Source organism: Filicampus tigris, chromosome 2 (genome assembly GCF_054856515.1).
Source record: "Filicampus tigris isolate MCC_2025a chromosome 2, RoL_Ftig_1.0, whole genome shotgun sequence".
Lineage (NCBI taxonomy): Eukaryota > Metazoa > Chordata > Actinopteri > Syngnathiformes > Syngnathidae > Filicampus > Filicampus tigris.
The window spans coordinates 22,088,743-22,116,105 of record NC_141218.1 but is presented as its reverse complement, the minus strand read 5'-3'; the positions used below and the strand labels follow the sequence as shown (position 1 = coordinate 22,116,105).

Sequence of the window (27,363 nt, the reverse complement as noted above, 5' to 3'; positions counted from 1 at the left end):
GTAATATGGTACACCCATGATACATTTTCCGCTTCCTTCTCTCACATACCCATTTTTACACACACGTACACGCACGCACACGCACACACGTAACAGACAACAAGTGCTGAGACCTTTAACAAGGCTATAAAGCCCTTCAGCCAATGGCTGAGACTTTCGGAAAGAACGGTTTGCTCCTCCTCATGGCCTAGCTGCTGTTTGCGCTCATGTGACAAGACAATGGTGCGCTTACTCAAAATATTACGGGGTGACATGACATAATGGTACAAATCTAAACGTGGCTTTAAATGAGGGTGTGGAGTTAAGCCTAACCCGATGGACTTTTGACCCTGTTAATACTTCCTCATTCTTGAAATCTCAGCCACCAAGGTCCTGCTTGGTGAAATTAATTTCCGGTCTACTGAGTGAATGCATTCAACAACAAAACACTGTTTTATTATATTTACATTTTATGATACAATACGTAGGGTGTGCAACACGTCTGCAGCTCAGTCGAGAGTTTTTGGGTTGAAATCTTGGCTTAGGCTTTCCTATGTACAGTAGATTTTGCGTGTTCTCCCTGGCTTTCTACCACATTCCAAAAACATGCATGTTATCTTAATGGAGTCTAAGTTGCCCATAAGTGTGGATCATATCCGACCAGTCCAAGGCGTTTTCCACTTCTCGCCAAAGCACACAGGGGATAGGCTCCTGCTCATCTGCGACACTATTGAGGACAAGTGCGATTGAATGGATGGGTGGCTATGACGTGTTCGAATGTGGGGTCAAGGGCATCAAAGGCTTCAAATCCGATTTCTGTTTCATACTACTGAAAAGTCACTAAGTCGGCAGCACCATGTTTATAAGGGGGAGGCCCAGACCAAATATGCACGCATTTTTGTGGGCCTTTTAGAACTCTGCAGTCTTGCTTTGTCATGTGTTAAGTGACCTGTCAAAACTTGCCAAGGTTCCGAAACAGCAGAAGCATCCAATTCATCGTAGGTTTTGAGGACCTCATCTCTTGCTTGCTTCGTGCAAGCTCCTAGAGCAGAGCTGGACAAACAACGGCCTCATCCATTCTTTAATCAAATAAATAGATTTGTGTATATTACCATCCATTAGGGATGTAACGATTCACTCAAGCGGCGATTAAATTTGATTTTCGATTCGATTTTTTAAAAATCGCTAGCAAGCTTGTCTCTGTGCGCTAGTGTGGTTCTGCAGCCATCCACAAACGCAATACGCAGTGGTTTGGCACCAGTGCATAATTTGATCTACACATTCAAAATGTGTTATGCATCTGGAATGAAAAAACGTTTCTAGACATTTTCTGGATGAATTTAATCAACCCGATTTCGCAATTTATCTAATTGATTAATCAATGAATCTGGACGAATCCATTTTAATCAATTTTTGATTAATCATTACATCTCTACCATCCATCCATTATCCAATCCACTAATCCTCATAAGGGTCACGGGTGTGCTGGAGCCTATCCCAGCTGTCTTTGGGAAGTAGGCGGGGGACACCCTGAATTGGTTGCCAGCCAATCGCAGGGCACACAGAGATAAACAAACATCCGCACTCACAATCACACCTAGGGGCAATTTAGAGTGTCCAATTAACCTACCGTGCATGTTTTTGGAATGTGGGAGGAAACCTGAATATCCAGAGAAAACTCAGTTAGGCACGGGGAGAACATGCAAACCCCACACAGGAAGGCCAGGGCTGGACTCGAACCCACAACCTCTGCACTGTGAGGCGGACGTGCTAACCAATCGATCACAGTGTCGCCCCTATATATATTACGTTTTTAAAAATGTATTTTACTGTAACTAATAAAATGAAACATTTAGGAGAAAAAACACGTGTACATATTTTATGTCAAGAAAAACGTTTTCTGAAAGGTTTTTTTTATCTTTCTGTCTAGATTATCAGTCATCTATTATTTTATGGTTATGGTAGTCCGCAAAGGCAAAAAAAGCGGAAGTCAACCCAAACATCACGGCTCAGATTCAAAAAACAGGTCAGCTGTGATTAGTCGTTGTGAGCAGTTGTGATGTCATTTTCAGCCGACAGAAGACAAAATGGCCGCCCCTGGAGATGGCTAAAAACGAGTGCATTTTGCTGCTTAATTTATATTCCACTAACGCAAAATTAATCAGAACGCCGTGTTTCAACAAGTGGGCCTGCTCTGAACATATTCTTGAAAAAAATATGTTTGGGTTGACTTACGCTTTAACAATATAAATGTATTCTTTAAAACTTAAATATTGCATTAATCAGTTATATAAAACAAAGTGATCCCAAATTTCTCAACAGTAATATTGGACACTTCATTAGGTACAGTACAATCAAGCATGATCCAAAAAAGCAACATATAAAGCATCACTAATGCCGAGTTTGGAATAGCAGAGTCAATTGCTAAATAATACCTAAAACATGACATTATGAAATCAAACACGTCAATATTAATCTTGGCGACTGAGGGTGGGTTTTGATGGGAATGGTTGCTGGGCTGTGGCGGTTTACTACCATTTGAATAACTGCATATGCAATTATGTATTGTTCCCTGTGCTGTTTTCTTGTACTTTCTGGTAGGCTATGAGGGACTACTAATGCAAAGCGTATTTCTTTTGTGATTTGCACATGGCCCCTACCCACTAAGCTAAACAAAACCAAATGATGGTTTCTAATTTGGTGGTTTGTTCTGTAGTGACACCTGTCTTCATAGTTGTGATCTTACAGGGTATATATATATTTTTGTATATATCCTTTAATCTGAGTATCAAGCTTTAAATATTTGAAAATGTTTCAAACCTTCAGAAAAACCTTGAAAATACACAAGTGTATTTTGTCACATTGTATGACTACGCTTGATGGTTGTTTATACCATTTTTTTTTCCTGCTCAGAAGGAATTTTTGTTCAGCTTGCAAAATTGATTCTCGAGTGATTTATGTGTGTGAAACAAAAATGTGAACCCATACTGCTATCTTCTGGCCAAACACTGTAATTAAGCACTGCATTCCCTTCAGCACGCAGTCACTCCCTCCAAATTCATATTTGACATCTCTACAGTATATTTATCTTCCATTATTTGGGTTTAGAGGTTCAGAAGAACTTGACTAAACACACCATTTTTGTAGGCCCACCCCTCTTAAAACAAGCAAAATACATACCCTGGTACTTTGTGACCCATCTTCTCACTTGCCTAAAAGGCAAGTTTTACAATTACATTAAAAGAATGCCGCAAATACTACATAACATGAAGTTTGTATGTAGATTTATTTACACGTGCAAGTGGGAAATACAATCTCCCTTGTGCAATTAAAGTCACTCATCACCATTTTCAAATACAACTTTAAGGACCAGTATTTTTTTGGGACAAAATACAAAATTGAATGTAAAACCACTGCAATGCTTTGTATCTTAACGAGTTATATTGTGAGTCTATACAAAAAAATTCCAAACAACACATTTAGAATATGAACTATGGGAATAGTGTTAACATGAAAAGTTGTAATCTTAAATCAAAATGTACTTAGGTCAGCAGTTACACCCCCCAAAACAGCCAAATATTTGGAAAACAAAAACACTGCTGCAGGCTTAGGCACAAAGCGCTATGACAAATCTGTGATATCTTAACAAAATACAACAAAACTGAATTAAGTGTGAACCTGCACTTTGAAAAAGAGAAAAGCTTGACAACTTCAATCTCATGCCATGACTGTTGACATGTTAATGCACGCCAATGCACCATTCTACTAAAATAAGTCATTGTACATTTATGGAAATAAGCTTGTGATTGATATGGAACATTCTTCCCCACATATTTGATCCTATTACTTGGAAGAAATTGAGTAGAGTGCAAGACTGCAGTCCCCTGGAAGTAGTAACAGTGCGGTCATATCTAATACTATCGGGGTGAACTGATACTACATAGGGGTGGGGTAGTCTGCCTCGGGGATGGAGGAAGGCAGGGAAGCACATGAATGAGGGGAACAGAGATCTAATTGTTGTGCGTGTGGTCAGAAGCTCGAAGGTGTTAAGACATTTATGTCCCGGGGTTTGAGTTTGTGTGGCCGTGGGGGCGCCTGCTTGGGGTCCACGCCAGTAATTTCAATCTTGGGGGGCATGAAGCTGGCAGTGTCCCCTACAGTGAGGCTGTCCTGGCCTCCAGTGCCTGCAATGGTAGAGGACTTCTGCAGGCCAAAGTAGGACTGAAGTGAAAAACCTGTAAGGAAGGCACAGATGTCAACCAGGCCTTTGATGACAACATAAATCCAATTTCTTTAAAGCTGCGGTTCTCAAACTTTTGAAACCTAGAACCACTGAAATAAATTGAGGCAAAAGTGTTGATAAAAAGCGAGTCTGGATTCATTCCTAAAAAGTACACTTAATTTGAGAGACTGGCACACTATGCAGTTTAAACATCAATGCTGCACAAAATGATTCAATTGATGTATTGAACAAAAAGCAAGTAATAATTGGGCACAAGTGTGAATGTTAACAATGATTAATAAATAATGTTAATGTGAACAAAAACGATTCTAAAATTACATTTTTGCAACCTTGAATCGTATCACACCCTATGTATCGAGATACGTATCAAATAGTCTTTTAGGAGAGATGCACAGAAGATATTTGACGTTGCCGGTGATTTGTTTCTTTGAATTTAACTAACTTGGGTAGATTTTACATATTTCATATTAACATGACAAAAGGTACAGTCATACCATATCAAATCAATCAAACACGCACTCTACTAGTGAGAAAGTCAGTAAACGTTGTCAAGATATCACTTGCGCCATCAGCTACATTACTTTATGTGAGTGGCTAAAAGTTGGCCGGATGTTCGATATTCTCTTTACATTCAGTCCTTACACACTCGTACTCCGCATCATAGTTACATTAAAGACTGTATCACATTTTCTATGTGTAGGAATATTTCCGAAACGATCTGTCAAAAGACTGCGGATACCGTTTATGCAATCACGACGCTAACAGCTGGGTTTCTTACAAAAAATCCTCAAAAAAAATCATCAAATCACATGTGGCACAAATCACCATATCAAAAGAAAAAAAAAGGTTTTTTTTTTGTCATTATAACTGCTGCAGTAGTTGGAAATTGATATACCTTCGCTCCACATCAAACTTTGTTGTGGCAACTAATGTTTGACGTACTGCTAGTTGAGCTTGAGGATATGAGGCGATGCTCCTCCATCTCATTAAAAATGGAGACGTCTACTAAAGATGGCGTCACGTCATTGTTACTTAAGAAACTAAATGAATTACAGCTATCACCGTAAACGTCCACTTTATGCTTCATATTCTTCTTCATGATGCATTACAGTAGATGTCACTAATGGCTCTATAAACCTCTGTGCACACTTTCTACTGGTGACGTTTAAATAAATAAATGGGAACTAGTGTTCTTAAAATTTAATTTACATGTAGTCTGTAAATATAAGTACGTGTAGAAAGAAACAGTGAAATATATTTATCTCACTCCCCAATGTGTGCAAATGTTCACAAGTATTTAACAATGTTTAAAAAGTTATTTTCTTGTCAAGCAGATCTAATATTTTGAATTAATAACACATTTGAAAAAAAAATGTAAGTTCTTTTGTCAGTTTTAATTTTGCTGCTTGTGCTGATTTTAGATTTTTGTCAAGGTACAGTTTCGGTACCAGTATCAAGGTATTTTATGCAGGTATAGTATCGAAGTCAAAATGATCATGACAACACTATTTCTTACATTATTCAAGTAATAGCTTTTAATGTTTTGATGGTATGATGTAATTTGTCATGTCTGTAAATGTTAGTGTGCATAGTGATTACACTGTAGCATGATTTAAAGAAAATCGTGACTCGAATCAAAATCATAAAGTATCTGCCAGAAGAATTACAATTAATGTTTAACTCATTTAAGCCCTAATATGCACTGAGAGCTTTCATATGTAAAATATGTGCTTTGGCTGAATCAAGGTTGGTTAGGAAACATTGGTGTATAGTCTCTTCAGTATAGCAGTGTTGTGTTGTGCACCCACATGAGTCCCTCACCTGTGTTGGGTTCAGAGCCTGGGTGAGTGGGGGACTTCTGTACCACTGAGCGAGTTCCAAAGAAGCTCCACCTGTCCTCTCCTCCCTGGTTTCCTCCCATGTCTGCGGTGTGGTTAGGACTGTTGGGTTCTAATGTGAGAAAGGGCACAGGATTCCTCTGGAACCAGCTCCTACAAGCCCGCCAAAGACACAGTGTGAATTGCGAACACGCGACTGTGACAAATTCAAGCAGAGCGCCAATTTTAGACACAAAGCACATGGTCCGTCAACGGAACGCAATGTGAACAACGTGCAGCCTACCTGCGACTGACAGCAGGTGATGCGAGGGGACTGACGCAGGGGGTGACAGACGGAGTGACAGAGGGGGTGGCGGAGGGGGTGGCGGAGGGGGTGGCAGAGGGGGTCCCACTTGGAGTGGACTGTGCTGATGTTGTAAGCCTCTCGTCTTTGAAGTCCCCGATTGACATTCTCAGCTTCTGCAACACAAACAGCAACGGACAATCAAAATTTCTTAATCATCAAGAAACATCTAGCATTCGTAAACAGAATTTATTTTGATTACAAATATATACTAAGAGTGTAGGACTGTAGATCGTTTGAATGAAGATGTGACAAGCACACAACACATCCAGTATTTTTGACAGACTCAGTAACGCAAACCATTGATCCCCAACAAAACAAAACAAAAAAAGCCAAATAGAGGGGTCATCAAGTTTTCCTAAACCTTTTGACAAGTTGTTAACAACCGAATGACGTCAAAACTCCCCAGGAACAATAGTCTGTCCTGTGAAATCTTTTCAAGCATATTTGTTGTCTTTGAAAATAAAGCATTCATCACATTAATCGGACCTGCCAATCGCGTTAATTCTAACTGGTTAGTGTATCCCGGTAGACGACGATTGCATAGCCTAACGCCATTACGCCAATAAATTCAGCTACTTCACACATACCCCACAAATACGTGATTTCACATTCGGAACACTCGCGTGATAACCGAATAGCAAGCGAGTTCAGTTTTACAAATCGGTTGGCACCAGTTATTTAAAAGAAAAAAGTCGGGAATTTAATTGCGACCGCACACGCATGGCATAATCACCTAATAAGCTTGTTTGCAAAAGCGTTGTCATTTAGACCATAACTAACTTTATTCTACATACAAGAATGGTTTTATCAGTGAATGTGTGAATACAAAGCGATATCGACGTTTTAGGTAAGCCGTATTTGCCGCATAGCAGCATGTTATTGATACAAAACAAGCGAGTCGTACTACATATCAGCTGTACATGATAAACATTGTTCAAACTGCCTGACTTACTTTACGACAATATCCCCCAGGTTGACTTCTGAATTACAAAAAAACGAACACATTTGGACAAACGTGTGACTTAGACGCTGTGTAGTCTCCATGCTAACATTAGTTAGCACCGAGGACTACGGTGCGGCCTGCTTCCGGGGTCCGAAAAACCTGCCCAGGCTGGAGTTAAGAGAGCGGCTTGAACCTACCTTTTTATAATGATGTCTCTTTGACGTTCCCTGACGTTCGCCGTCTTTATTTTGTCCATGATTCAAAAGAGCAACGACACAATACGCACGCAACGGGGCCTCTAGTCGATGCTACGATGTGAGCTCATAAAAGGATCGTGCAACTCATATCAGGGGTTGCATAGCAACGTGGCTGGTGTGTTACATAATATGTTTACCAAGACTCTGCTGCCTGTTTTTTTTTTTTTTTTTAATGCTTTCGGTTACTCCACCTTTTAGTAAACCTACATTTACAATCTACACTTAACAGATATGATGGTGTGTTGCTATTGACATCATTGGGCGTATTAGATTACTTGGTTCAACATACGCTATTCAGCGTGTCACTAAAGTCAACATACAGTTTCTCTTAAACCCTATTTGGACAGACGGTAAGCATTTGACCAGACATTTAATCGACAACTATTCGATAATGAAATTAATCAACAACTATTTGGATGATTAATCATTTAGACTTTAAACTATAATTGCTTAAATTGTCCAAATAATCTGATTTCAACCTCTGAACAGTAAATATTCTCTGATTCATGTAGTCAATCATTTATTTAAAAAACAATACATTTGCATACATCTTGTTTTACTTTAAAAACGATCATCATGTGACAATGATCATCAACATGTTTCCCTATTTTCTGACATTTTGCGGCTTTATAACCAGTACTGAACACTGGTCAACAGCAAATTTTAATCAGAGATGGCTTTATGTGTCGATGAACGTATTTTTTGACACCAATTAAAAAGTTTTTCTTCTGGCACAGCAGTTTTGTTTTTTTTTCTTAGATATTTTCCTTTTTTTGTGTTCAATTTGACCCATGAAAGCTTGCAAAATACGGATCATTCTACCATGTTTCAATTTATGACATTTCAGAAAACCTAACTTAACCTGAACCTAAACCTGAGTTCATGCATATTATTATTATTATTATTATTATATTATTATTGCTATGAAAACTTGATGTGCTAGAGAACAAATGTGAACAAGCCAGCTAGTGTGCTGCAAAATAATTTAAATGTTCTATCTGAGGGCCACGGGGCAGCGTATTTTAACAATTAAACACAAATGAGCTGTCACTGTTGACAAGCAGATGCTGAGTTTCAATTCCTGCCACAGTAGAAATAGTAGAAACAGAGCCTAACAGTCCTGACTTCATTTGAGAACAAAGGTAACCAGGCAGGTCAGACTACTGTGGAGTGTGGATTAATGTTATCCAATCAAGCCTTTAAATCTTAAAACTTGTTAGAAAATCTGTTTGATTTGTCAAGAGAAAAAAAATGGATTACAGCTGCAGAAAAAATCCATCGTGACAATGACAAGCAGTGTTTTGAAAGACAGCTATCTTGTAGTGTTGACCATCGCGGAGGAGCCGCTGTGGAGCTGTGCCAGCATGAGATGATCAGAGAAAAGGCTGCAAAGAAGCTGCTGATTGACCTATCCCGCTGTCAAAAGACACCGTGAGTAACCACATCGCTAACATGACTTCCGACATTCAAAAGCTTTTGGCAACAATAAACAGTCAGTAGCCACTTTTTTCTTTGCAACTGGATGAGTCCAGCGATTTCAGACATGCCACTCCTCTCTCTCTTTTTTTTTTTTTCCCCCAGATCATGCCCGGCTGCTCTATCGATGTGAGGTGAGATGGCCCTCAAAAGGGCTGGTGCTTCATTTTTTGTTTTAACTACGGAATTAAATCTTCTGTTTTCCTATTGAGAAACCTTTAGCATTTTAACATTTCAAACTGTAAGTGGGTCACAAAGGTTAAGAACCCCTGTTCTCGACAAAACACACAGCGTAAGGCCTGCTTCTACCGCCACTGATGTAAACATGAACTCTGTGACGTGTGGTGAGGTTCATGACTGGTGAGGCACTACTCTGGAGTCGGACATAAAAATATGAACCCAAAATAGAAGATGCACCTATATTTCAATTTTTACCTTCATTAAAACAAGTTTCAAATAAGGTCAAAATTGAAATTTTGAATATTTGTTTTGAAAGCTTTTTTGAAAAAATCATCTCGCCTGGTGGCAATTTTGTAACTGCTCTCATATCAGTAGGTAAGTCCTGTATTTTGGGAGAATTGAACCCATGCTGCTTGCACGATTGCTAAGGCAAGTCAACAGTTATGACATCAGTTGCTATCATTGTCCATCCATCCATTTTCTATACCAGTTCCCAGGGTCCTGGGTGATCTGGAGCCTATCCCAGCTAGCTTCGAGCAAAAAGCGAGGTGCACTCTGGACTGATCTACAGTCGAACACAGTGCAAATGTTAAAGTAAAAAAAAAAAAAAAATGTGTTTTTCAAATTTAAGCCTTCTTGCAATAGCTGTGTAAGATTTCCATAGCGGTATTTAACAAGTCGTCGTTGCAAGTTTGCTATGGTGTAAAGCAGGACAATCTCTCTGGGATCTCTGTCATTTTTCTCCTAATGTATCGTGATAAATTAGATTATAAAAACAATATGAAGTAGAGCATTTCTATATGAAAAACTAACATGCATTTTAATTTAATCCATCTGTCAGTTTGCATCAAAGTGAGTGTTGATATTTTTGTCTAACACATGTGTAGGAGTTCACAGGACAGTATATACGAGCTTGCACTGTCGAGCGAACACTGTCTAGCTGACTCCACACATAGACAAACATTCACACTCACATTACACCATCACTGAGGGCAAAGTCAGGCCAGAGAACCACTACACCACCAGTGACTATTATTAGTAGTGTAATTCAATTTCATTCTTACTTAACACTACCATTAATGGCTGTTACCTCCTTTTAGTATTTAGTTCATACTCACGGGATGTATGCTGTCAGCCAGACGGCGAAAGCAGGTTTCCTCAGCAGACAGGCCCTTGTGGGGGGTATAGCCGGTGTCGGTCAGCCCTGCCTGGTGCTCAAAACTTTGGAGGTTCTCTTGGGTCTGCTCTATGAGAAGGGCGACATACTGTATGGTAACCAACTTAATCTGAATTGCTAGTATGTACTCTTTCATAAACTATTTGACAAGTTGGGGGCAAGTACATACACTGATGTCCACAGCGTTACAATACATACTGTACACAATAATAGCGTTCAATATAAGCTTTGTTGCCCTGCGACTGGCTGCCGACCAGTTCAGGGTGTAGTCTGCCTTTCGCCCACTGTCAGCTGGAATAGGCTCCAGGACCTACCGGCGACCCTGTAGCAGGAGTCTTCAATCCTGTTCCTCGAGGGTCAATGTCCTACCTGTTTTCCATCTCTCCCTGCTACAGATATTCACCAAAGGTCTGCAGAAGCTGGATAATGATCCTGATCATTTGAATCAGGTGTGTGTTACAGCGGGGACAGACGGAAAACAGGCAGGACACCGGCCCTCGGGGAACAGGATTGAAGACCCCTGCTGTACAGGATAAGCGGTGCGGAAGAAGGATAAGAGCTTTGCTATTCTGCATTTACAAAATAGTAAAGCTTATGCTGATTCAAAAACTTACGAGAGTTATCAAGTTAACACTATGTTTATGATTAACAGCTGTTTAGTTTGCAGTGATGTAGAACTGCACTTCATTATCTGTCGAGCCGCATTTTAAGATTTCATCTCAGTTTACAAACACCTCAGTATAATGCAGTACTGACTTTTCGATACAGCCCTTGCATTGGATTTTAATAGATTACTATTAACTCATTCACTGCCAGACATTTTCAGACCCTCTTTTACCCTAACGTTTGAAAAAATTTGATGCAATGTTAAAATACAATAGCTTAGTAGGCCTAGGTGTTCATCAAAAAGGAGACAGATGTTTTATTCGTAAAAAGTATATTTAGTACAAGACCACAGTAACATTATACACAGTTTAAACAATGATGCTCCACTTAAAAACTTAAAAACTAAACTATTGCAGATAAAAGTTAGGCAAAATTTGTACCTAAATAAGTATAAAAACAAAAAGTAGTCACTTAGGCAGTGATTCTTTTATGTACCACTAGACGGAGCTTATGTACCTAGTTGTACTCACACACTTTGAGAATCTGCATTAGATTTTGTGAGTGCTCATATTGTGTAATTTAAAAAAAAAAAATCAACACCACTGAATATTATATTTACAGGCAGTCCTTCACAATGGAGTAGCGATGTAACTGAAGTTTGTACTTACAGAGAAACATGCGGTAGACTCACAATAGTAAAAACATTAGTAAAGTCATAATTAAAGTATTTTTTGCATGAAAAACACTTTTAGGCCATAAATATAAAACAAGTTAAAGAAAAAAAAGATGGTGGTAACTGAGCGTGTCTTCTTGTGCCACATGTAAAAGCAGTCTTACGACGCTGTAAACTACAAATTAGTTGTGCGCTGTTTGTAACCTTGAAATATGATAATTACAGTTAATAGGTGTGTATTTCAGGCAAGGCAAGTTTATCTGTACATTTCATGGACAAGATAATTCAAAGTGCTTTACATAATACATCAAAGCATTACAGAAAGAATTAAGAATTACATAACTTAAAATCATGAAAAATAATTTGATTAAAATGATTATTAATGATAAGTATTTTAAAAAAGTGCAGATTTAATGCATAGGCGCATGAAAACAGAAATGTTTGTAACCTGGATTTAAAAGTCTCTACATTTGTTGAAATTTTAATCTCCACTGGCAGTTTGTTCCACTTTTTTTCCAGCATAACAGCTAAATGCTGCCTCCCCATATTTAGTCTGGACTCTGGTCTGGTCTAGCTGACCTGAGTCCTTGGATCTGAGGGCCCTGCTGGATTTATATTCTTTGAACATATCATAGATATATCCTGGGCCTAGACCGCTCTGGGATTTGTAAACAATCAGTAGAGTTTTAAAAACGATTCTGTAAGTGACAGGAAGCCAGTGTAGAGACTTTAAAACTGGTGTGATGTGTTCAGATCTCTTAGTCCTGTTTAAAACTCTAGCAACAGCGTTCTGGATGAGCTGTAGCAGTGTAATGCTCTTTTTGTAAAGTTCTGTTAAAAGGCCATTACAGTAATCCAGTCTACTAGAGATGAACACATGGATGAGTTTCTCCTGGTCTTTCTGGGGGAGAAAACCTTTAATTCTGTTGATGTTTTTCAAATGGTAAAAAGCTGATTTGGTGACAGCTTTGATGTGGCGGTTGAAAGTCAGGTCTGAGTCCATTATCGCTCCAAGGCTACGGACTTGGCCGGTGGTTTTAAGAGCCATAGTCTCAAGATGTTTACTATAATGCTGACCCTCTCCTCTTTACTGCCAAACAGAATAATTTCAGTTTCGTCTTCATTTAATTGTAGAAAATTCTCTTTCATCCAGGTGTTTATTTGCTCCAGACACTGACACAGTAAGTCCGTCGGGCTACAGTCGTCTGGTGACACGGACACATAAAGTTGTGTATCATCTGTATAGCTGTGATAATTAATGTTTAAGTTCTGTATTATTTGACCAAGTGGGAGCATTGAACTAAAGAGGTCCAAGAATTGACCCGTGGATCACACCACAGGTCATGGATAATCGATGAGATTTATAACCACCGATTATAAGAAAATAACTCCGGCCTTCTAAATAGGACCTAAACCAATGAAGGACTGTTCCAGAAAGACCAACCCAGTTTTCCAGCCTATCCAACAGGATGTTGTGATCTACAGTATCAAATGCAGCACTGAGGTCCAGCAGAACCAGAACTGATACTTGACCAGAATCAGTGCTCAGCCTAATGTCATTTAACACTCTGACCAGTGCTGTCTCAGTGCTGTGATGTGGTCGGAAGCCTGACTGAAATTTATCAAGAATTTCACTTTTATTCAGAAAGTCGCTAAGTTAGTTAAATATGACTTTCTCAATAGTCTTGGCTCTAAAAGAGAGGTTAGAAACAGGTCTATAGTTGATCATCATATATAATATTTATTATATATAATGTAACGATATATATAAAGCACATCTACGCCATACATACAAAACAATTGAATGCAATGCAGTAAGTAATGTAGTAACTGCGCAGCATGTGCCGTGTGACAATGTACAGTATTTTAACCGCCGGACACTGTTTGGAACTTCAAAATGTCACGTCGGAAAACAGGAACCCCTATATTTGCAAAATGTACACACTTTGAATAAATTGAGAGTACTTTATGTTGGTAAACAAACAAACATATTTACAATGTAGTTTGATGAGTAAGAAAAAGCCTATCACTTACTTCTGGTGAGAGAGCTCATGAAAGAGCTGGCTTTGGCTTTCACAATGGGGAATGGAGACGTGACTGGCTCCAATCCCTCAGTCATCATGTTTCCACTCCTCTCACTTTCCTAAATTACAGTTACATAATCAAATCAAATGTGCACTAACATACAAAACCTGTGAGACAAGTTCCCACTGATATCAAAGTACAGTGGTGCCTTGATATACAAGTTTAATTTGTTCCGTGACCAAGCTTGTACAGTAACTCAAATCCATTCCCCGTTAAAATGAATGAAAATGCCAACAATCCATTACAGCCACTCCAACAAACAGCAAAAATATTAGCAATGTGCTTTTAAGAAGGAAAGCAGCACTCTATAATGTTGTATTCGCTAAAAACATATACATGTAGTAACAATATAATCACAGGTAAATAGAATGTGATGAATTAAACAGTTTGTGCATCATAATGAATTCCTTGTGCAATTTGGCTCCTGGGGGCAGTATAGAACAGGCATGGAGACACAAACGAGGACGAGTTTCACAACTTCTGTAAGTGTTTTAATATGCTGCAGTAACAATCTTTTTTCCATAGAGGATAAAGTATATATGCCTGTGAGTATTGTTATATTGTCTGTCTTCATGTGTGGGTGCACCATTTGGGTTCATATATCTGTTGCTTAAAGTGTTCCAACACAGCCACATACAGTAGATGCTATTTGTTAGACTGTCTATGTTGTTTCATGTTATTCATTAGCATTAAGCTAGTTGGCTTTAAAGCAAAGTTATGTGGTTTTAAATATACAAAACACAATTATCTTTGTTTTATGTTTAGGGTTGACATTAAGCTTCAATATGGGGTGGCATTAATTTCTTGGAAGAATCGACAAGTCGAAGCAAACAAACAGCCGAACGACCTCTCGTATCACGAAAAACTCTTAAAAGTCGGGCCTCTCATATCTGAATGCACCACTGTGATACATGCATAGCAAACATTGCTTAGGTTGGAAAGTGTAAAAAACTGTAAAGCACCTCCACGATCTTCCTAAACTTGTGATTTGGGATGACGGGGTCCGTCCATGAGATGTTCACTGCAAAGTCTGCGGGTGGGGAATGCATCGGGACATCCATTTGCTCGTCGTAACACATATTGTGCCGGGTCAATCCAATGGGAAACGACAGTACGCCGGGCAGTCCGGACGACGATCCAGATTCTAGAGCTGATGCATGGATGTGAATACAATATTGCAATGCACTTTAGTTTGTGTTCATATAATATTTCTTGACATTTTCAAGGTACAGCATGGATAAATAGTGTGTGTTTGTCAAGGTCAAAAGTAGAGACAAATTGTCCAATATTTTGTATCCAATCAAAATGAGGGCAATTGTCCTCATTAGGGTTAAGGGTGAGCTGGAGCCTTTCCTATCTGGCAAGAGTGGCAACTAACTGCCAGCCAATCGCAGATCACATATAGAAAAACAACCATTCATAATCATATTCACGTCTATGGACAATTTAAAGTTTTCAATTAACATAACATACATGGTTTTAAAATGTGGGATAAATTCAGAGTACCCAAAGAAAACCTGTGCAAGTACAGGGACAACATGCAAACTCCACACTGGAAGACCGTAGCTAAGATTCAAACTGTGAACCTGAGAACTGTGAGGCATATGTGTTAACCACTGGTTCAACATGCTGCCTCTACTCATCTCAGTAAATACACATTACCCAACATTTTGTCTGTAATTATTACACTCATCCATTCATATATTCTTCATGCTACCTGGTATGTCTCCCTGTCGTGAGGCCATTCCGTCACCGGGAGACGGGTTCATCACCGGGTCTCTGTGCTGGGTCCACTTTGATTCAGGTCCAGATTTGTGTCCACTCGTATAAACCTTGTCTAGATATCAATTCTGCCTAAATTCACATATACTGTTAAAGTTCAGATGAATCCTAAAACAGCTTTCATTGGCATTATAGGTCATTGAAGAAACACACCAAACAGATCTGTTTGCCTGACGGCATACTGTGTATGGTGTCCAGTTTCTGACCAGCCTCAAATAGAGCCAGAGAGTGAGAGAGAGCGAGAGCGCGAGAGAGAGCGAGAGAGAAAGTCAAGTCAGTGACAATTTACGTCATTCACATCTTTGATATTCTAGACTAGAGTCCACCTCATGATTGTCGGCCACCAGATGGCACAAATGATAAATCCTAATTCAAAACCGACTCACAGGGAACAAATACTGGTAATAAAAAAAATATAGAATTGATATTTTCTTTGTGTGAAGATTTAATTCCAACAAACTATTTTGCCATTATGGAAATTAATCCACCTTCTCAATTGCTAAAATTGTAAATTATGTAAGAAATAGTTTACATGTTGATGTAAAGAAAGAATATATTTATAAACGTTTATAAAAATAAAGTAAGTAACAAGTAATGTACGATAATGTAATTTAATATAATCCAACATATCTCCAATATATACAGCACTGTATACAGTAGAGTACAGTATAGTACAGTACATACTTTTCAATGCCGGCTTATTTTCTGACCATGAGCTGAGACGCTAAATACGCCAATGTCTAGACTGGTGAGCAGACATGTGACGTGTCAGCTGACAGAGAGGGTAGAAAAAATATCGCTCAAGTTTTACAATTAAATGGGATATCTTCTGAGTTATAAATAAACAAATATTCACTCGGAATTCTTCCTGTGAGCTGCGTCTTTAATGGACGGCTGGGCTTCGTTGTATGCATGCATCGCCCTATTGAACAGCGTATCCGTGCACTATGCAATCACTCACCAGCCTGCCAATAGTCACCTCTTGAAATATTATCTGGCTCCCTTCATGTCACATTTGACCCAGCGAGAGAACAAACAGTGCAGTTGTGTCGTTTGCTTGTCCATGACTTTTGGCCATGCCAGACGAGGTCAAAGCGAGCACCGTGACTGAGTGTCACGCAACACTCGGAAGTGATCATGGCAAACTTTTAGCCTAGCCTAGCTCTCCGGTAGCCAATGGATGAGCTGTCAGCGACGATGGAAATAAACAGCTACGATTGACGGATTTTTTTAAACGTAAAAGTGGTGATAGTAACGTATTAGAATTTTACAAATGATTCTTCTTTAACTGACCGCGTTGTATTTTTTCAGTTGTACGAATTATTGTGCATTTGACATCACTCCGTAGAGTTTATGATTTGATATGAAATAAATCCAACAATACCAATAAAATAATAGTCAAGAAACTCACGTCCCCATGACGTCACACGATTGCGCTTTTATTTTTTTGGAGGCATCATCCTTGAACCAAGTGGTGGCTGTTTCATGACACAATCTCTCAGGAGGCGAGGAAAAAAATATATTTTTAGACTTTATTTGGAAGCATTCCTGTCCCTATCCAATATTTAGTACCCTATATTGTCAGCTCACTTTTTTGTGATGCTGTTCGAAAGTTATCCCGAACCTTGGCTTTTTTTTTTTCGTTTTTTTTTTCAAACGTTATAATACAATAATACATAATACATCTTCCAAACCGCTTATCCTATACAGGGTCGCGGGGAGTTGCTGGAGCCTATCCCAGCCGTCAATGGGCGAAGGCAGACTACACCCCGAACTGGTCGCCAGCCAGTCGCAGGGCACACATAGACACTGTCACTGAGCCTGAATCGATCCCACGCTGCCCGCACACAACTCAGGCGTGTATACCACTACACTATCAGTGGACTAATACATAATACAAAATTTGAAAATAAGGAACACTTTTAGAAAATTGTACAATTACAGGAAATAGAACAATGAGTCAAATAACATTCTATACAGGCAGATAAATAACCAACAAAGAAAGAAAAATGATAATGGTAACAATAATAAAAGAATTAAAAAAATGAAATACTAACAATAAAAAAAAGTACAGAAAAAAGGCTTTGCTTCGGCATGCTAGGGGCATAAAATTTACAGAAACACATTTAACTTGAGGCAAATCTCCATTGTTTTCAGAGCCTTTGGATTGTTAGAATATTCAATAGAACGGATGTACTGTCTAAATTCGTTATAAAAGGCAATAAAGCATGGCTTTCTTCCACGGAATTTACAACAATGTATATGATATTTTGACATGAGAACTAAAAGATTAATCAGATATGTATTACTTTTTTCCATAGTATCTTCCAAAAAAAAAAACAATATATTTTTCCAGGCGATGATGACATTCCTTTCAATATACTATGAATAAAATCACACAGTTCCTGCCAAAATAAACCAACAGAAGGACAGTACCAAAATAAATGAACAACAGTTTCGGGGCACATATCACAGAAGCTACAATTCTCATCAATGTCTTTCTTAAATCTCTTGTTTAGAGTTTTAGTTGGATAGAATTTATGGATCAGTTTAAAAGATATTTCTCTAACTTTGGTCGTATTAAGATATTTATTTGATAGAAGCCAGACTTTTTTCCACTGTATATTATCTACAAACATATTCCAGGGTGGAATAACATAAGGTAATGTAGTGATATCTTTCTGGAACATGGTTCTTATGTGTCTGTTGTTGTTTATAGTACGGTTGAATAAACATATTTTCCCTGCAGTTGTGTTTTTCTCTTCAAGCCGCCATCTTGGCCAACCCCCTCCTGAACCTTGGCTGTGCCCGAATGTCCACTCCAACCTTGTCGCATGTCATGTGACTTGTTACGACGCACTGGCGCATTAAGAGCTGTGAACAAAAAAATATTTTAAACTGATTGTATTTATACTATTGTATTTCCTTTATCGTGCATATTTTCAATTGAATAAAATGAAATAATCATATTAAGTCAATTAAGTCAGCCATTCTGTTTTCCTGCTCGCAATGGTTTGTATTCTTGAGTGCATGAGCATCGATGCTCACTACTTTTCCAAGTGCATTGTAGTAATAATATGTAATTATGCGTGCACTACATTTTTTTTTCTCTCTTCGGCGTGACCCCTTAATAGTGCATTGCTTAGTTTTGATGATAGTCAATTTAAAAAAAAAGAAAAAAAAGATACATTTCTGTGTGGGCTGCAACAGTGCAGGTGGGAAAGTCTCATTTCACTGTTTACCTGCACCAATTTTTAATCTGGGTTAGATAACTGAGTGTTTGTCAAGGAAAAGTCAGAAATTGTGGCTTTCCCAAATCAGCAGAGGTGGTTTCACTCCGTCCAGGTACCCAGTCATCATTGTCATTTGTGTTTGTTAATGCAATGTAAGAAAACGTGTTACTATACATATGGTACATTGCTCCAGTTTCAGTGTTGGGATCATAGCTGTTTATGACAGCCACTATGTTATTGTGTCGTGTCTTTTCCACTGCTTTCAAAGTTTCTCTATACTGTCAACTTTTTAGCACTCAGAATATCTAAGGAAAATGGAACATTTCTATGAGCTGATATAAATTGATTAAGGTCTTTAATACGAGAAAAATGAACTAACAAACCAAATATGAGACAGTCTACCTTTCTTTTTGTTCAAGTTTAGCCTTTACCAATTTCAACCTCCAACATGGCGGACAAACAAATACCCATTGTATGATCAAAAGGTTTCTAGTGCCCTCAATATAATTAACAGCCCGCGAAAATATCGTTCATCAAAACAGAGAAACACATCACAACAAGGATGCACAAAAAGTGCATTGGAATAATTTTGTACAATATATTTAGCTTGAAACCAATATAATGTTATAATTTATTAATTTGTTGAGTATTAAAACAGAAGGTAAACCAGGTAAGCGATGTGGTGCCGTGCAGTTCTGCGACAGCAAAGATTTTCAAGTCGTTAACTTGAGTAGTGTTTGAAAAAAAAATGATGTCACTAATGAATGAACTAACTATATTGCCTACTACTGTACATAAAAATCTCGACTGTATAGCAGATAAGTAGCAGGGAATGAGTGAATGATTCTGAACAGCCTTGGTTTTATTTCTTTTTTTATTAAAATAAATGTCATTATATTAAGTAATTCATACAACAAAGACAGTATTCATTGTATTATAATACATACGTACATGAGTATTATGTTTCTATAAGTATTGCATTGATGCAATTTACATTTGTGGTACATTTGTTTCAGTTCAGCAGTCATCTGAGTTTTTTACTGAAGCTTTTCAGATGTTGGTTGGATGTTGCTGGTGATTGGGGTGGCACTGGTTCTGACCACAGTGGCGTCTGAGCTGGAGGTGGCCTTACTCCTCCTGAACACATAAAGCAAAGGACACAAATAGAAACATTTCAACAAATGAAACAAAGTTAGGTCTAATTTTGATGTTTTATGTTTGCTGAGAGAATTTCCTGCAGTACTCACATGAGGTTTGCGAGAACACGGGTCACCGCTTTAGGCTTTAAGCAGAAATATGAGCCATTTTTTGTGCTGACACTGTGAAAATATGTAGTACAGGTGAGAAACAAACATTTTGAATAATGCACATTTAAACTAACATCTGTTTGTAATACTAAGGCCGCACTCCATCAAGGATCCCTTTCTCATCATTTAAAATATCTACAATATTTTATATTTAAAACAAGTCCTACTAAAACTGTTGCGCATAATATCCCATTCCAAAATTTGATAAAATCTTACATTATCTCCACTTTGTTGCAGAAGGGGCTTGCTGGGTGTATCGTGACGTCTTTTATTCCAAACTTTGAGGCAAACGACTTCACAACTTGACACAGACAACTCTGTGTTTCATTAACTAGAGGGGAAGGCAAGAAAAAAAAAACATTTTAGCTATCCATCATAGATTTTTAAAAACTAATTCACAAGAGTTTTGACGCAATCTGCAATCTGAAATAATGAACAAGAAAAATAAGTGTTAGAACTTACGTTGAGCAGCGCACATGTAGATGGCAACAGCCAGGAGAAAAACTTTGACAGTGCTGCACATGGCTGGTCCTCTGTTGGGTCAAGGATATGCTGAGGCAAAGAGTAGAAGAACAAAATGCAACCTGAGTGAAAGTGCCACTCTTTTCCTCCTTTTATACTGTCACACACCATGCAGCCTTCCTGTATTCAAGGGGTTTTTTGTGTATGGAAAGTGAAACTTCCAAACTACACGGAAACAAAAGACAAATTCCGCCCACCTCCACTAATACCACCCACATCTATCTATCTATCTATCTATCTATCTATCTATCTATCTATCTATCTATCTATCTATCTATCTATCTATCTATCTATCTATCTATCTATCTATCTATCTAGCTATCTATCTATCTAGCTAGCTAGCTAGCTAACTAGCTTGCTAGCTAATTAGCTAGCTAGCTACAGTATCTGTCTATTTGTCTGTCTGTCTGTCTAGCCATCTACCTATCAGACTTTTCCCACAGACTCACATACATACACACATACACAGCAGCCAGCCCTACTGATTTTGGAGGCCGTGGATAGAATACATAAAGACCAAAATCTGGTGTGCCCAAAAAATGTGTTCTGGAGGCAATGTAGCCAAGATAAATACTATGAAATGAAGTGAATAGAATGTCGAAAATACATTAATACAATTGAGTGGAACAAATATTAGAATTTAGGTTACAAAAGTAGGTTAGTTTGATAGCATTTCGTTCAGCAGAGAAGGCCTTGTTGGCCCTGACAGTCCACCACTGGTGGATAATACCAGAAGAGCTTGATCACCCTGAAAAGAGTCTTGGTGCAGGTGCTGAGAATGTTGAAGGTGTGCACAAAGCACCGTTGGTGCCCAAGCAAGGCACCATGAGAAGAAATGCCTTATTTCAAATAAAATAATGTAGTAGCATCAACTGTTTCACTTTTACGTCCCTTTTATTGTGCTTGTGAATAAAGAGGAAATGCCATTCAGGGGTCAGTACTTCTTTTGTATCGTCTCTCTATAAGTCTCATACTCCTTCCCCGTCTACTCAGGGGAAGCAGCAAAAAAGAAAGCGATGCACGAAAAAGCACAATTCCCTGATGTCTGCGCACTACAAATGATTAATATTATTATACCTGGCAAGCATCAACGCACAATAGTGAGAGGTAGGGCGGCACCGTGGTCGACTGGTTAGCACGTCCGCCTCACAGTTCAGAGGTTGTGGGTTTGAATCCGGCTCCGGCCTTCCTGAGGGTGTTTCATGTGCCTGTGTGGGTTTTCTCCGGGTATTCCGGTTTCTTCCCACATTCCAAAAACATGCATGGTAGGTTAATTGAACACTCTAAATTGCCCCTAGGCGTGATTGTGAATGTTTTTTTGTCTCTGTGTGCCCTGCGATTGGCTGGCAACCAGTTCAGGGTGTACCCCGCCTACTGCCCGATGACAGCTGGGATAGGCTCCAGCACGCCTGCGACCCTTGTGAGGTTAAGCAGATTGGATAACGGATGGATATAGTCCATTATTTTAAAACTTGTCCCACCGTGACAAGAATATAGCCTCAGATACAATACAATACAGAGGGTATGATGGAGGGGTGTTGCTGTGGTGTTGCTGTGGTGTTGCTATGCACACATGGATGCACGCTAGCCTCACCATGTCGTCGGGGACACCCAGCACAGCCTTGGTTTCCTTGGCCGGATTATTTACCTACGGTTAGCAGCAAAAATTAAAAAGAAGGAATTGGACAGCTGGTGTGGCAAAACAAGGTCAACAACCACGGTGTGCATCTCTCCAATAAAAGGCTATTTGTTACTGTTTTTTGCACTTCCTTCAAAGAGATTTATCAAAGACGAAGATATACAGGTATTTTTTTTTACTTTTATTATTAGTTTTTATTAGCAGATAAGAAGATGGAAAAGCTCTCCAAAGCCCAAACTATCAAGTTAATGAAATGACAAGAAACAACAAATCATCAGCAACATCAAACCAATTTATAACTTTTTGATCGGTTGTTGAAGGGTTCAAGCTATATTGAGACTGATTCATTAGTTTGTTTACCGATGCATTCACACTGTTAAAATCAAAACCGATTTTCTGATTTCAATCATTTTTGCTACACCCCTCGTAAATAACGTTTATGTTTGTGAGGGGGCGTTGGTTTAGTAAGAGACTCGTGTGTGCATGTGCATGTGTGGGGTGGTTGATTAAAGGGCGATAAATTAAAATCTTTCCATAGCCCGCTGCAAACACCCACTTTTATATTCATTTTAAATCCATCCACCCATCAATTTTCTATACTGCTTATCCTGTTCAGGGTCGGGGGTGAATTGGAGTTTACCCCAGCTAACTTTGGATGAAATGTGGAATACACTCTGAACTTGGTCACCAATCAGTTGCAGGGTACATATAGAGACAGACAACCATTCACTCTCACATTCACACCGTCACTGAGTGGTGTGATCCCACGCTGTCTGCACCAAAGTCAGGTGGAATGTACCACTACATCATCAGTGACTCTATTAGTTTAAACTAGGACTAATCATGCATTATCAAAATCACAGTGTGGCTGCCATTATAAAATAATATTGAGTTTCTACGGCTTTAAAACTGTGGAAGAGCCTCTCAGATTAAACTCATTGGGTGTATTTTTTTAATCCTGCACATTTGCAGAGGGAGACGGTTTTCATCTCTGATGAACAGCCATTCCGACATCCAGAATGTGCTCATTCTGGCTGAATATTTCATGTACATGAATATTACATGGCTTGTTACTCCGTTACGGGGGGAAGTAGAGACGTCAGCACCATTGTGGCACAGGAACCAACAAAGCGTGACTTTGCGCGGTTCTGGGAGTTGTTTGACAATCATGGCCAGTGGAAAACTTGTCGCATGGGTAGGTGAGGGGAACGTTAAAAATGACCTTGATATTTCCTCTTTCTCACACAGAGGGGGTGTTTGGAATCTCTGAAAAGCGTAAAACCAAAAAGTGTGACCCCCAGCTATGAACGAAACCACAGGAAATAATAGCGTCAGCACTATACCTCTTTAGACAAGCCTTCTGCAGTTGCACTTCTCATTTAACTTGAAATGTGATCTCTGTTAATTCACAGAAATACTTTGGCTTCGGTATACATTGAAATTATATATATATATATATATATATATATATATATATATATATATATATATATATATATATAAAATGTCAGACTGATATTTCTCTTTTTCTATCAACACACCTCTGCAAAATTATTGAAAAAGTGAGGCCAAATCTCTTTATATTTGCTGAAAACTCAAAGCATTTGGTTTGACATAAAAAAAAAAATGAATATGAGACAAGAGAGCAACAGTTGAACTTTGATTTCGAAGTTATTTTTGAATCTTACACACGTCTTAGAAGTTATCCTTATTTGTATTTTTAGGCGAGCACAAGTACTAGAACAGATAGACTTAAAATAGACTACAGTGAAAAAGACTTACGTTTGCTTGCAATATTGGCATCAAGCCTGCGACCCATAGACCATCACCAAACAGTCGCATTCTTCTTTTGTGATTCTTTTCCGGGCTTCACTCATTTTTCCCAGCTTGTGGGTTTACTCTTTTACTACCATAGCACATGATGAGAGGTTTTATAGTAAGTGTACTGAGGCACAGGCGGATGCACCTGAGTCTAAAAATAAAACTCCTTTCAGACTCTGTCAGTCGATAAAACATTTTTTGTTCAGTCTCCCTATGCGGCCCAGTAGCAAATGTCTCACGGACTTGTTGAGGCCCGCTGCTCCATAGGTGGAGAGATCGACTTGGCTAATAAAGCCACTTCTTGCCCCCAATGAGCTCCTTTGTTTTAGCAGTGAATTTTGAGTCCTTATCTTGCTCTCCCAGTTAGTTTGATTGCAGCTTTCTTTAAACTGGCATCAAAAAATGTTCCCGCATAGACTGTCAGGTTCAAATTGGTGCTGTCATGATTTGTTTCATCAATGAAGATTAATGAACCTGTTCTAGAAGAACTTTCAAGTCATGACTTCACTGTGTTTCACAGACGAGTTGTACATATGTTTTGAATGATGAGCAACGTTATGGCCCACAATACTTTGTGGCCGTCAACCTGTAAACTGTGTGTGTGCTGGTGTTTTGCTCCTCTCTGACTGGTGGCCCTGGCCCCCGACTCACCCCACCAATTGGTCCCAAGGATGAGGCCTGACCACCGGATGGATTCCAGGATTGCCACCAGCTGTACTATCGCCACCACTGCTTAAAAAGGACTCTGTTGATTTTGAAGGGGTTGGTTGTGAATTAATGTGTGCTGTCAGTCCCGATTCCTCCTGTACATATTGTACCGCTGTCTTTTGTATGCAGTGCCTCGTTTTTGTCCTCAAGTCATTATTGTGTAAAAATATTCAACTCATATTCAACTATTTTTTTGTAGCACTAGCCAACAGTGGGTATTTGTGAGTGTTAACTCTAGTTCTATGTTTAGTGTTGTGCTGTGCCCTTGTTCCTAGTATCATGGGCACGTCATTAACACACCACATTTGTTCACATCCAAATTACTTCCATGTTAGGCCCCTTCTCTGTTTCAATAATACAAATGGGTCATAACAAGCTATTTTTTTCCTTTCTTGTAATTTTAGCCTTTCGATCACAGATCTTTTTCTCAATCCCTCTAAAATGTTATCCCAGAACTGTTGCTTTTCTTTCTTTTTCATAAAATTCCAGCCTATCGTTCCTGTTACTGTTGCTATTGAATGCTTCACATCTCTTGTAGGACTGATTTATTATTATTATTTTTCTTTTATGGACAGTTGATTGCTCTTCACTCCTACAATCCAGAGGTTGCGTCTATAACAGTTTTTTTTTTCTTTTTAGCCCTCACAATGTTTCTGTTATAGGGGGAGACCAGGGTTTGTTGTCACATGGGTAAGTTGTCACATTGCAATTATCTCCTCCATCACAGGTAACAACTAAAAATTGGAATACTAGTTTTCTTCCTTTATGTGGTCAGGAGTTGTGTCCTGTCTGAGAAGACAATAGCATATTATGAGCTGAGATGAGTGGCAATTAACCATTTTGCACGAACCAAAGTAAAAAAAAGTTAACCAAATATATTTTCAAATAAGTGTCTTCCAGATAAAAATGCTAGCAGTGTGGACATTTCATACCTCAGTCATTGTTCTGTTAGTATTCGCAAACATGGTAGCTTGGGACAAGGTCTCAGTCATTTTGGGTTTAGTTGACCCATATGCAAAGAATGGGCTAATGAAAAATGCGCTCCTGGCAAATCAATTTAAGTACACCAGGATTCCTGTTCGGATGAAGGGTCTGATTTGTGAGGAAGTTAATTTGTCAGATTTTGTTTGAGTTTTTATAAATGGATCTTCCAGTTGTTGTTGGAACTATCGTTATGTCCACATTCCAGAACTGGTTTAAATTTCATGAACCAGTGCTTTCTGTTTTGTAATTCAATTTACGGTAATCTAGAATTTTTAGTTTAAGGAAGGTAAAATAGGCATTTGAGGCTGAGAGCCATGGCCTAAGTGCCATTTGGTCATAAGGGCTTTAATCCAGTGCATGTGGAATAATATTTTCTATCAAAGTTGATTCAATGGCTATGTAGAACAAAATCTTCAAGCTTAATGATAAACATTTTATTTGTCTGACTTCAAAGTTAACTTTCAAGTAAAAAAAGAAAACATCAATAATTTTGCCCTTTTTATTAGTATAAAATCATTTGCATTAATATCTTGAAATTGGGTCATGCACACTAAATATAGTGTATTAGTTGATTAAATATTTATATGGTTTCACAGTCATAATGCTCCTCTGAGGAAATCTAAAATGTGGCCCGCAACAAAAATGACTTTGACACCCCTGAACATGGGGATCTATAGGCTCAGAAATTCATTGGAACATGGGTAAAGTTTGTAACATCCCCAATGCATGCATCTCAGGCTCAGTGAAAATTACCCATAGGTGTGAATGTGTACGTCTTCCCTTTGTCTCCATGTACCCTTGATTGACTGGCCACCAGTGGTGTATTCCGGCGGTCAGCTTTTTATAGGTCAGTGATTCTCAATCAGTGTGCTGGGGTACATTCGAGTGCCATGAGAGATCTTAAAGCGGAAGTCAACCCAAACATATTTTTTTAAAGAATTTGTTCTATGCAGGCCCACTAGTTGAAACAAGGCATTCTGATAAATATTGCGTTTGTGGAATAAGAGTTAAGGTCACGATCATGTGCCCAGAACTCCAAAACCCCAAAGCAGAGCTAAACAGAACTTATGAACAAATACAATGCTTTATTAAATCAAGGGAGCACGCAAATGTGAGCAAGGATGAATAAATTCAAACAAAGAACAACATCAGCATAAGGCTTGACGCGATAACATGAAAAAACAGTGGATGGGCGGAGCACAGTGGAAGCTAGACGCCGGAAGAACAGACAACAACACTAAACGGAAATTAATGTAACAGAAGTGCAGCAAAAGATTAACAAAGGAATTCAGCCCAATTGGGAGAAAGACAGATGAGTACAATAAACAAAAAGTCAAAATGTCATTTTCAGTCGGCAGAAGTACAAAATGGCCACCCCCCGAGATGTCTAAAAGCGGGTGGATTTTGATGCTTAACTCATATTCCACAAATGCATTAATCAGAATGCCTTGTCTCAACTAGTGGGCCAGCACAGAACATATTCTGGAAAAAAATCTGTTTGGGTGGACTTGGGGTGCCGCGGGAAATGATGAAATTTCACTTCATTATTGGCTAAAAGAGTATT

General features: G+C 38.7%; 2 protein-coding genes and 1 long non-coding RNA gene across 5 annotated transcripts; 1 reads left to right on the top strand and 2 right to left on the bottom strand.

Moving 5' to 3' along the window:
- Positions 1-3,246: 3,246 nt before the first annotated feature.
- LOC147151787 (putative monooxygenase p33MONOX) lies at positions 3,247-16,710 on the bottom strand. Of its 3 annotated transcripts, none has more exons than XM_086023314.1 (9): positions 16,547-16,710; positions 15,739-15,795; positions 15,521-15,657; positions 14,766-14,953; positions 13,753-13,861; positions 10,381-10,508; positions 6,344-6,519; positions 6,044-6,213; positions 3,247-4,214 (listed from the first exon to the last, which is right to left on the bottom strand). In XM_086023314.1, exons 3-9 carry the CDS (start codon positions 15,570-15,572, stop codon positions 4,009-4,011), a joined length of 1,029 nt encoding a protein of 342 aa, XP_085879440.1. In that variant the 5' UTR covers positions 15,573-15,657; positions 15,739-15,795; positions 16,547-16,710; the 3' UTR covers positions 3,247-4,008. The 3 variants fall into 3 exon arrangements, with proteins under 3 accessions (XP_085879440.1, XP_085879441.1, XP_085879439.1); XM_086023315.1 differs by having other exon boundaries at positions 15,739-15,786; XM_086023313.1 differs by lacking the exon at positions 15,739-15,795 and having other exon boundaries at positions 16,547-16,709.
- On the top strand, positions 7,721-15,472 carry LOC147151788 (uncharacterized). Its single transcript, XR_015085675.1, has 4 exons — positions 7,721-7,956; positions 8,930-9,037; positions 9,188-9,216; positions 10,835-15,472. It is a non-coding gene; the product is annotated as an uncharacterized LOC147151788 (long non-coding RNA).
- A 2,964-nt stretch (positions 16,711-19,674) lies between the features above and the next one.
- Positions 19,675-20,734, bottom strand: LOC147151786 (uncharacterized). The gene is made up of 4 exons (XM_086023916.1): positions 20,588-20,734; positions 20,342-20,456; positions 20,066-20,137; positions 19,675-19,955 (listed from the first exon to the last, which is right to left on the bottom strand). Exons 1-4 carry the CDS (start codon positions 20,646-20,648, stop codon positions 19,856-19,858), a joined length of 348 nt encoding a protein of 115 aa, XP_085880042.1. The 5' UTR covers positions 20,649-20,734; the 3' UTR covers positions 19,675-19,855.
- Positions 20,735-27,363: the final 6,629 nt, after the last annotated feature.